At 40.0% G+C, this 12,105-nt stretch overlaps 1 protein-coding gene across 2 annotated transcripts in view; it reads right to left on the bottom strand.

Moving 5' to 3' along the window:
* The window catches only part of ANXA13 (annexin A13), a 53,771-nt gene extending 42,411 nt beyond the window's left edge, over nucleotides 1–11,360 (bottom strand). The window contains exons 1-2 of one of the 2 annotated variants that reach the window (XM_003933730.3): nucleotides 11,274–11,360; nucleotides 9,786–9,908 (exon numbers count right to left, since the gene is read on the bottom strand). In XM_003933730.3, the coding sequence (XP_003933779.2) occupies nucleotides 9,786–9,908; nucleotides 11,274–11,288 (138 nt within the window). In that variant the 5' untranslated portion in view covers nucleotides 11,289–11,360. The remainder of the gene's footprint in view (nucleotides 1–9,785; nucleotides 9,909–11,273) is intronic. The other variant, XM_003933732.3, reaches the window with a different exon arrangement.
* Nucleotides 11,361–12,105: the final 745 nt, after the last annotated feature.

Consider the following 12,105-nt stretch of genomic DNA (forward strand, 5'->3'; position numbering starts at 1 on the left):
CTTTTGCTTTCGTTTAGTTATCTACATTTATGTCAACTGATATTAATTTTTTATTTATAGTACCAGTATAGAATTTCCTTTTAAGATAAATTTATATTAAAAAGAGGATATTTTAAAATAATTAATAGAATAATGAGTAGAAGAGGTGGCACATATATTTGGCAACCCTCATGAAGATTATACTTAAATCTGAAGTTTGGAAAACATTGAATGTATCCAATCTCCTCATTTACAAAGAAAGAACCTGAAGCTTTGCTGTTAAGTCACCTACCCAGGGTCACTGTATGGAAAAACCCGTCTCCTGTCTCTCTCAGAACAATGTTTTTACCTCTAACTGGTTACTCATTTGCATTTTGAAGCCAGTTAGTATGAATGGAAATTATTGTACTTTTAACGGTCACAAATTCAGAGCCAGAAAATATCTTGGTGACATTTCTACAGACATGGTTACAGAGATTGATGAGCAATTTGAAAAAAAATAGAGGGGTCATTCACATCTTACATGTGAATCTTGGGTGATCAGTGACATATTGGTTTCATTAAGTTGATTCCTTCTTGGGCATGATTTCCTTGGAACAATAAATTTGATTTTTAAAAAGGCTTGCTTTTTTTTTTTATATAAAAATCCACTTAAATGTTTGCCAGGGCAAAAAGCAAAACTGCTCAACAGAAAAAGACATATTTTGCAGTATGCTCTGTTGGGTGTATTTAAGCACAGTTTGAATCTTATAAGAACATTTGGTATTTCATCATGTAGTTATTGCTGTTTTCATTAAGATTCTCCATGATCTCATACCAACTAAAAGTAAAGCTAATTCCTTCCTGCCTAGAACCTCTTCCCATATTAGAAGTTTATTAATCTGTGGGGGTTGACCAGAGAGCTCCTGGGAAAGTGTGTTAGGAAACTTGAGCTCTGCCCACCTTAGTAGGGTGCTGGAATGTTACAGAGTTATTCGTTGCTGTTAACACCACCTTTCCAAGATGCAGATTTACAGTGACATACATGATGATTAAGTGTTTGGCTATCACTCTGCATGGGCAGAAATATTTGTATACTTTGACAAAACTAAAGCTAGAAAAACATCCATTTGGATCATAGCTCAACATGATTTGCTTACATATGCTGACTATATGTTCTGAAAAAATCAGTGTAATTTTTTAGATTAAAAAATGACCTTTCTCTTACATTTAGGATTGTTTCCATGTTGGCATTTTAGTGCCTTTTAATGAAGATTGGTATAGTTAGGTCATTTTCCAGAAAGACAAGCTTCCTTAGGCTATGCTGCCTGGGTTACACGTGTTGATTTGATATTTACCTGTCAAAGGTGACTGCAGGGCTGGGTAGAAGCTGGGAGACCTGACTTGAAGGCCCTTCAATATGTTGTGCCTTAAAGGTGGGCACCATTGTCCCTGAAGGTACTGATGGCATCTTCAGGAGTATAAACAATGTGGTCATCCTGCCATGCTCTGGGCTCTGGTATAGGGAGTCCAAGTGGGGTAACCCTTTTGGGGGCTATGCCCAATCAGAGGAGAGGTGAGCCAATCAGCTCCTGATGGTTCCAACCTATGTCTTTCCAGGGGAGTACTGCTCATCTAGGAGGAAATTCAGTAGCACAGCACCTCAGCAGCCTTGTTACTGAGGGTTTCTGCAGTGAAACCCTTGTCACTCTGATATCAGAACTACCATTTGATCCAGCAATCTCACTACTGAGTATTCACCCAGAGGAAAAGAAGTCATTGTAAGAAAAAGATACTTGCACACGCATATTTATAGCAGCACAATTCACAACTACAAAAATGTGGAACCAACCCAAATGCCCATCAATCAATGAATGGATGAAGAAACTGTGGTATATAATATATGTACAATAGAATACTACTCAGTCATAACAAGGAATGAATTAATGGTGTGTGCAGCAACCTGGATGGGATTGGAGACAACTATTCTAAGTGAAGTAACTCAGGAATGGAAAACCAAACATCATATGTCTTCACTCATAAGTGGGAGCTAAGCTATGAGGAGGCAAAGGCATAAGAATGACACGATGGATTTTGGGGACTCGGGGGAAAGAGTGGGAGAGGGTGAGGTATAAAAAACTACAAATAGGGTTCAGTGTCTACTGTTTGGGTGATGAGTGCAACAAAATCTCACAAATCACCACTGAAGAACTTACTCATGTAACCAAATACCACTGGTTCCCCAAAAACCTATGGAAATAAATAATTTTTTTTAAAAAAGAAGTTGTTTGTGGGCTACCACTTTTGAGAAAAACTTCTGCCTCTTGGCTGCTGCTGTCATCAACAGGAGGACAAGGGTCAATTCTCAAGAGAAGCTGACTTTCCCTTGTTATTAGAGAGGGAATCAGTGTTGGGACGTGCCTGGGCCAGAAGGACAGGAATGGTGATCGCTGGTGGAGATCCAGAGACATGAAGACACTCTGAGGACATCTGCCCTCCAGCCTTGTCTTCCCATTTAAGCATTGGTTGTTAATCAACCAGGAGCAATTTTTATCTCCCAGGAGACAGCTGGCAATGTCTGGAGACATTTTCAGTTGGCACGAGTAGGGGAGTGTTACTGGAATATCTAGTGATAGAGGCCAGGATTCTGCTAAACATCCTGCAATAATGCACAGAGCAGACAGCACCCCTCCCCGCCGCAACAAAGAATTACCTGGCCCAAATGTCAGCAGTGCTAAGGACAATGTGCCGAGGGTCTACAACCCTGACTAAATGGTTGTAACAATTCTGTTGACAGGTCTCTTTAAAAAGTGTGGAGAAGGCCAAGCCTCTGGTGGTAAACAGCACATAGGTATGGACCAAAGCAAGGCCTCCAGTCACCAAGGGCAAACTGCCGTGGTGACTTAAAAGGGAAGATTAGAAGTGGACCATGATGTCTTACTTCCTTTATTATTATTATTACTTTTTGCAAAGTAACCCAGATGACAAATCTGAAAGATGAGTGCTGGGATAAGGTAACTAGCAGGAAGAATGTGAGCTGAGGTCAATTCAAAGTGAGAAACCTGTTGTCACTTCCTGCTTCTTTGTCTGCATCAAGATTGTTGTGAACATCCCAGCTTACCCTAGCAGGGCAACGTGGCTAAGTAACATCTCTCTGTTGCCTCATTCTTAGGGGCCTTTGAGCGCTATGCTGGGCTGGAGAACTTGGAGTTTCTAGTAGAGGCGGAATAACATTCATTATCTGGAAACAAGATTTTGTGTCCTGGGGAAAATGACTGTCTGCTTTGAGGTTGTCCACAGATTGTTTGGGGAGTTAGAGACCTCTGAAGAGTGCTAAACTTCCAGATATCCAATTACTGCTGTATTGCATCAACAAAAGAGAACTTGGAGGATAAAGTGGTTGTGGGGAGATGATGGCTATTTCTCAACCGTGAAAGGAACCATGCCTTCAGGAGTTTTGAAAAATGAAGCACATTTCTCACTAGAAAAGAATTATCCATTTCCTTCTTATATTGCCAAAGGTCGTCTTTTGCCAATTCAACGAGAGTATGAATTTGGGATTCAATACTTGCAGGAAAAAAAGTGGCAAATGTGCTCTGGGATCCTCAAGAGTCAGTATTAAGTGGGAAGATGGAATTGAAAAGTGAAAATACTGGGGGCTGAGCGGGGCCTTCATGGCATCAAAAGTGCAATTAACAGAATGTGGACAAGTTCTGATTTGCTGAAAAGGAAACAAGGTGAAATAGCTCAATTTGCTTTGAGCAAATTTCTGTCTCAATCGGTATCAAAACAATGAATGTTATTCTTTACCCTGGTAAAAGAGTTTAAATATGCACTGGATCAAAACCTATTAATTCCTTCTTTAAAATTCTCTTTAACATTTTTATCTTCCTTTTCGATCCTACGATAGCCATCTAAGCCCCCATTATTTGGAAAGAGAATTATTTTTCTGCCTCTCTATCTGATCTTGAAGTTTGCATTCTGTTTCTATTTCAGTCCATCTAGTAGTATTAGTATTAGTGATGGTAGTAGTAATGGCAGTAGTAATATTAATAAATATAATAGTTATAGGAAAGTAGTGACGATAAAGCAATATACCCCATCCCCACGGATAGATAAGGCCAGCCTTAATTACTGTGATTATTCATGGGGTAGGTACATGACCGAAGCCAGCTGGAATTCTTCCCTGAAATCTTATGGAAACTTAGGAAAAGAAGAGATTTTCCTTGAGGCTGCTAATCCGAGCTATGTGGGGCGATGCAGCTCTCTTGGTGCCCGAACTATCTCTGGTCATGCCTCCCTCTTACCAACCCCTTTTGCTTCTCATACCATGAAAAGAAAAAGCTTATTTTTAGTAGGAGAGAAAGAGGCCAACACATAGAAAGAAAGAGACAGACAGATAGATAGATACATAGAGAACTGAGAAGATTATTTGCTTAGCCTCAGGGATGAATTATGATTCAAGGCTCTCCTCTTTCTCTTTGCCAGTCTTAGGTTGGGCTTTTGATCAGTTCTGGTTGGTGAGATAGAAAGGGATGTCTGCTGCTTGGAGCCTTGCAGAAAGATTTTCTTCCCTTATAGGGGAGTGGTATATAAGGAGGTGTTTTTTTCCTCTATCTCCTTCCTTCTTGCTTGTGACTACCTTGGGAGATCATTAACTTGAACACATGACCGTTATCTTGCACCTATGAGGGGAGACATTGCTAATACATCCAGGATGGCAGGACAGAAAGTAGATATAGCTTGGGTCCCTAATGATGTGACTGAACTGCTGAACCAACACTGGAATCAGCTCCCTTCAGAGCGCCTGTTAGAATTGACAAATGTCTTTGTTGCTTAAGCTGAAGTGAGTGCTGTGGTGTGCTACTTGTGATCAAACACATACTAATTGTTCAACAAACAAACGAAAACAACTGTGAACTCATATTTCCCAAAGATATCTCAAACTCTATAGATCCCCAAACCAAAGTCAACCTGTCACTGCCTTACGTCCCTGGGATGTGCCACCATCCACCTGGGCACACGAGCTAGACAAGGCACCTGGAGTCACTCTGTCTTCTTCCTTTCCCTTACCGTGCACACCCACTTAACAAGTTATGTTCATTTGACTCTCATCTGTCTCCTTCCCTCCAATGCCACTGTTGCTATCTCAGCTGATGAGGGCGGAGGCGGCAGAGGGTCCTCATTTCTCTCCAGGGCCACTTCTTCCCAAATGCTTGATTTGCCTCTGGTCATGTTTCTCTCCAAGCCCTTCTCCACCAGCTTCCAGCATGGTCTAGCTAAAAGCAGCTCTGAAGTTGTTATTCCTTTGTCTGATCCTGATTAGCGTTTTCCTATGCCGAAGGAAGCAGTTCTCAAAGTGTGGTTCCTAGACTGGCAGTATCAACATCACCAGGGAACTCAGAAATGAAAATTCTCAGGCTCCACCTTGGAGTGTTTACTGAATCAACAATTTGGGGGTTGGATCCAGCTCTCTATGTAAGTAAGTCTTCCAAGGAAATCTAATGTGCTAGTTTAAAATCACTACTGGCCTTAGGTAATAAAACCTTATTTCCTTATCGTAATTTGAACAGTACCACCCCCACCCACTTATCCCAACTCATGTCTACTCACAGCTTCAGAATTCACCTTATTTGGAAAGAGAGTCTTAGCAGATGGTAATTACTTAAGGATTTCAAAATGAAATCATCCTGGATTTAGAGTGTCTCCTAAATCCAATGATTGGTGTCTGTATTGGCTTGTTATGCTGCTAATAAAGACATACCCCAGACTGGGTAATTTATAAAGAAAAAGAGGTTTAACGGACTCACAGTTCCACATGTCTGCGGAGGTCTCACAATCATGGCAGAAGGTGAAAGAGGAGCGAAGGCACGTCTTACATGACAGCAGGCAAGAGAGTGTGTGCAGGGGAAATTCCCTTTACAAAACCATCAGCTCTCCTGAGACTGTCACTATCATGAGAACAGCACGGGAAAAACCCACCCGTATTATTCAATTACCTCCCACCAAGTCCCTCCCATGACATTGGAAATTCTGAGAGCTACAATTCGAGATGAGCTTTGGGTGGGGACACAGCCAAACCATATCAATATCCTTCTAAGAAAAGAACCTAGAGACACACACAGAGGAGAAGGCCATGTGAAGATGGAGGCGGAGGTTGGTTATGCTGCCACATGCCAAGGAACACCTGGAGCCACCAGAAGCTGGAAGAGGCAAGAAAGGATACTTTCCAAAAACCTGCAGAGGGAGCCTGGCTCTGCCAACACCTTGGTTTGGAACTCCTAGACTTCAGAACTTTGAGAATATATGTTTCTTTGGTTTAAGCTATCCAGTTTGTGGTATTTTGTATGGTAGCCCTAGGAAACCAATACACTTGGCATAGCATACAAGGGTTTTTGGGTCTCACCCCTGTGCACCTGTCTACTAGTCTATCTCCTTGTTCATAGATCTTTCTATCAACAATATTTATGACATCCCTGTTATGTATCAAGCCCAAAGGATGCAGCAATGACTAAGGCACAGTGTCTGCCCTGTAGACACTTTCAGCCTAGCAGGAGAGGATAACAGCTGCATAGGCAATTGCCCTGTGATGTACTAAGTGCTCAAAGATACACATGCCAGCAGCTCTTGTCTTCTTGTAGCTCTCTGAATGTACTTGCTTCTCTATATTTCCTTTGCAACTCTTCCTGCTCTGCAAACAATCCACTGTAAGAATCTGTTTCTACTCATTTCTCCTGTGCAGAATCACCCCCTCCACTGTCCTATTTCTGAACTATGTGATGATGGCCATGTTTCTATGAGAGCATCCATTACACATCATTGTAATGATGTATGGGCCTTCCTCTCTCGTAAGACTGAGATATTTTGAGAGCATGAACCATGGCCTTTTGTCTAATTATCCTTCTTATTTGCAGATCCCCAAAGAGCATCTGGCTTGAGGCAGTTTCTCTAAAAGAATACTGAACTGAACTTTTGAAGTGGTGTTCTGAAGGACTAACTTTCTGGGATAAAAGATTTCCTGAGGTCAAGTGCAATGGCTCACACCCGTAATCCCAGAATTTTGGGAGGCTAAGGTGGGAGGATCACTTGAGCCCAGGAATTTGAGACCAGCCTGAGCAACATAGGAAGACCTGTTGTTACAAAAAACTAGCTGGGCATGGTGGCACATGCCTGTAGTCCCACCTACTTGGAAGTCTGAGGTGGAAGGATTGCTTGAGTCAGGGAGGTCGAGGCTGCAGTGAGCCATGACTGTGCCACTGCACTCCAGCTGGGCAACAGAGTAAGACTCTGTCTCAAAAAGAAAAGTAATATTTCCTGATCGTATTTATTTATTTAAGAGGAGGTATGACTGCATGATCTAGACTACTTTCTGCTAAGGCTTGACCATGGGTCCTCTGGATTTGGGATCACAGTTTAATGCACATCCTTGGTTAAGAGCATACTTATTTTAATTTCAAATTCCCAGCCATATTTTACCTGCCTTCAGAGCCTCTCTTCTTTTCTCAGGAACCCCACCTGTCATGCAGGGTGTTCTTGGTCCACCTTCATCTGAGCTCATCTGGTATTTACCTGCCACAAGTCCCAAACTATTTTCCACTGGAGACAATATACATGTTGGCTAAATATTGGCACAAGCAAGTCATAAACTTGACATGTTCGCAAACAACGTGGCAGACCGCTGAACAGATGTTCCAACATTTACAAATTGGTTTTCAGTTATGAGCATGTGCAATGACCATCTGCCTTTGTCCCCAGTGTGCTGAGCTCTTCTTGTAAGGTTAGCCGTATTCTCCACTTCAGTGCTTCTCAAACTCTGCTGCACATTAGAGCCACCTGTGAAGCATTTACAAACCCTGATGCCCAGGACAGCCACCAGACCAATTAATTCAGACTCTAGGGGTGGGACCCAGGCATTGGTGGCTTTGAGAACTCCTCAGGTGATCTCAATGCAGGCAAGCTTGAGAACATATTCCCTAGCCCAATGCTTCTAAGATTTACTACTGTGCTTGAAAATCCCTTGAAGAGTCTGTTAAAATGCAGACTATGATTCCATAGATCTGAGTGGGCTAAACATCTGCATTTCTAACAAGTGCCCAGGCAATATGGATGCTGCTATGAGTCCAGGGACCATACTTTGAGTAGCAAGGCTGTAGTCCTTTCTAGTGCCTATTCATTAGCCTTGCAAGTAATTTCCCAGAAATCATGAGTCCATTTGAGTTTGTGATTATGTCCACATTTGTTAATGGCTCCACAAGTTCTCGCTCCCTCTTTGTTCTGCCCATATCCTATAGCCACACTCCCGTGGTAATCTTAATATCAATCTCACTTTTCTGTTTTTCTCTAGATAGTGATTCTTATTAGAACAACTCAGACAGTAGAAGAGTCATCTAGCTAAACCTAAGCAGATTTTTCCACTGATCTGATCTTTCTCTCTAGGTACACTCCATCTGCAAAGCTCATTGAACACAAGGACATGTCCTCCAGGATAAGGAAATTCTTTGAACATTGTGTGATTTGGCAAATGATAATGACCCAGTATCTTGGTTACTGCTGCTCCAAATAGGTTACTCACAAACACTAGGTCTTCAGTTCAAAAAAATCATTAATAATGACCAAAGGTTAGAGGATAGCAGAACAGTAATTTTTGTTTCAGGATTGGTTACGATTTTAGATGACAGTACCTTGAAAAATGCAATTTCCTGGCCAATATTCTACTGGCTCTGTGATAATATTTGTCAGTTATCATGGGCCCTGGTCTGTGGACATATTCTTGGCAAATCAAAACTTTTCTAGGAGTCTTTCGAAATAGTGTATTTCATGCTGATAACAACTTAAAAATTAATATAAAGCATACTAGATTATCAAGATGAATAAGTCTTGGCTCATGATTTCAATGTCTGCGTTTCTGTTTGTGTTTATGATTGTTTATATGCCAAATAGCCATACTTCAATTATTTCAGGCTGATGATGAAAGAAGAGAGAACAGAGGGAGATTTAATAGAAACATCATGTGTGTGAGCCAAAAGAAGATCCCATGGCATTACAGGGAGCCTTAAACACAAAAGTTTCTCAGTAGGTTCAATAAGAGAAATATGATAGATTAACTCAGAGGTCACATACCACATCATATTTTAGATTTGCTGAGACTCAGAAAACAAAACAAAAACCCAATAAAACTCTAAAATCCCAGCATTATAGCGACTGGGACCATTTCATGTTGAGCATAGCCTTTTAATCTCAACAAAATAATGTTGTCTATTATACTATGATGATAACTTACATTTAAACAGCATTGACTTGTATTTTATTATCATTTAATTTATATGTTTGTTTTGGTTGTATAGTTGTTTCAAAACCACCAGCATTCTAGTTTTATGTCTAGTTTTATATTCTTTAATAAGTTGCATTAGTAACTTTCTAATGCAAATAAGTGAAGCCATTACTGGAATAATTTTTGGTTCTTTGAAAATATTTTGTATTGACTTTTTAGCATGTATTCATTCCTCACGCACACGTTAAGTTCCTTTCCTATTCTCTGAAATGTCATAGTGATCCTGGTCTAGCCTCATGTGCTTGATCTCAAGAGGTTGTTAATGAGACACTGTTGGGCACAGAAACAAAGCCCATAGGTAAGATTTCATTTTTACATTACCTGCAAATACAGTAACAAACATTTTGCGGGGAAAATTTCCCTGCTTGAAAGTCATGCCTGATGATGGCTGGTGGCAGGTGGAGGCTCCAACATGACAGGTCACTGGGGACTTATATTGCGCCCATGAGAGAGCAGGGGTCATACCTACGATTTGGAGGGAAAATAAAGTGCTTACAGGCTGTGGGGCCTCTGGCTCTCCATTTCCTGATGGGTGGCTGAGAGGCGGCACGGCTGTCGAGGGTTGGGTGTCCCCTTTGGGCAATTGCTGACTGCCTTCTGAGAGGGTATACGACTGGCTCTGAGGATTAAAAAACAAACAAACATAAAAATGCTGGTCTCCTTCTAAAGGCCAGCTGCCCCCTGGGGTTGACTTTCAAAAGACAAAATTGTCCTCCTCAGCTGTGAAGGTAGGGGCCAATTATTATTCCTAGGGTCCTCTGCACCTATCAGAATTATCTGAAAAATAGGCTTCAGTTTCTCTGACAGATACACTGAATGGATGGTACATAATTTCTGCTAATATTCAAATGCTATTTGTAGATGATTTTAAAAACAACGCCTTTTCTAAGACTTTATTTGTAAGTTTGTAAACATCTGAGTGCAGCTTTAATATATAGCAAAGGAAAAACGGTATAGACAAAGTAACAGTTTTCAGAACATTTTAGAGTTTTATTCTTTGCCTGTAGAGTGCATGAAATGTATCATTCTTGCTGTGGGAAGTTACAGCAGGTGCCTAAAACCTTATTAAGATTTGTATTGGAATAGCTTTAGATATACTTCAATGCAAAAAAAAAAAAAAAAAAAAAAATCGGGATTCAACTCTGATCTGTCTTGTGCGTAGTTGGTTCCAAAAGGTAGTGTTTTAGTCATTAACAACTTACAGACACACCATTCAGGAGCCTAAACATATTAAGTCCATTCCATGGATATTTGCAAATATCTGGATGTTTAGAAACAATACTGGAATATTTTCACCTTTCAATCCAAGTTTTATGGATTTATAGAAGTATTTACCTTGGTCTATTAATATTTGCAACATGAACCTAACTTTCCCACATAACTCTGATTTTGCTCAGTTTATGAAGTTTTGTACAAATTTGCTACAAACTAACAGCTTTAGTTACACATTCTACAGGTATATATTAACCATTTTCTCTCTGCAAGGCGCTATTTACTGCCTTATTATATATACTTCTTTCTCTTTAGCCCCTCTTAAGAGATTTTTGGCCGATGAGGAAGAAATATATTCCCAATGCACATTTTTTTTTTTTTTTTTTTTTTGAGACAGAGTTTCACTCTTGCAGCCCACACTGAAGTGAAGTGGTGCAATCTCAGCTCATTGCAACTTCCGCCTCCTAGGTTCAAATTATTCTCCTGCCTCAGCCTCCTGAGTAGCTGGGACTACAGTCATGTGCCACCAAGGCTGGCTAATTTTTGTATTTTTTTTTTTTTTAGCTGTCCTCCCAAAGTGCTGGGATTACAGGTGTGAGCCACTGCGCCTGGCCTCAATATATTTAAAAGCATGGTATGCTGTATCTAAAACCAATATTACAGGGTAATCATAATGATAAAGTATACAAGTATCAATCATGATTTTATAATTTAAATTCTTCCACATGCTAACCAAAATTAAAGCCAATTTCCAAAGGCAATGAATACTTACATGACGATTGCCCATTTTCCTTTTTCTGAGATGGTTTTTCTGTATTTTATTAAGAGATTAGTTCTCCTACAGGCAAAGTTTACAATGGTTTTCCCAGGGCATAATATCTCTTGTGTTTAATAAGTAACTTTTGGCATTGAATTTGAATACATTGTTGGGGATGGGTAGGGAGTGGCTCTGGCTACAGATGGTCTTAGACTGCACAAGTTTCCTTGTTAGCCACGTTTTTAAAATAGTATACTTTTAAATAAATAAAGTTTAGGCTTTTAAAGTTGAATAGCTTCTTACCACCTAAAAGACTAAACCTGCCTCACTTCTGAATTGTCGAGAGAGTTATTCTTTCATATTTTGGGTGTTTATTTAAAATATTATGCCTTTTAATAATGACAGCATTAACCAGATAGAAAAATCTTACTTTTTTTTTTTCTAACACTGTTATTATTATTACAGAGAATTTTTTGAAGGCTACATTGCATTATGCTAGATCATTTTTAAAATTTTACTGAGTTTTTAATTAAAAAAGTAATATGTACAGATGGTAAATTTGTTTCTAATAAAACAAAAAGGTCCCATGAAAAGCCAGTCTGCAGTCTTTATCCCTTCCTCAGAGGTTTTCTGTGAGTCGTTCCAGAAGTGGTCCATGCATATGCATCTGTGTCTGTCTACTTACCTATCTCTCTGTTTATCTTTATCTGACTTGTCTTTTCTCCCTCACCAAATGGATTTGTACAGTATATTCTCTTCCATGCCTTTTCTTTTCTTTCCTCTTTTTCTGAGAATGTTATTATAACATGTTCCTTTTTTTATTTGTACAAATTTATGGGGAGCATAA

The sequence above is a fragment of the Saimiri boliviensis genome, chromosome 15, assembly GCF_048565385.1.
Source record: "Saimiri boliviensis isolate mSaiBol1 chromosome 15, mSaiBol1.pri, whole genome shotgun sequence".
In the NCBI taxonomy this organism is placed as follows: domain Eukaryota; kingdom Metazoa; phylum Chordata; class Mammalia; order Primates; family Cebidae; genus Saimiri; species Saimiri boliviensis.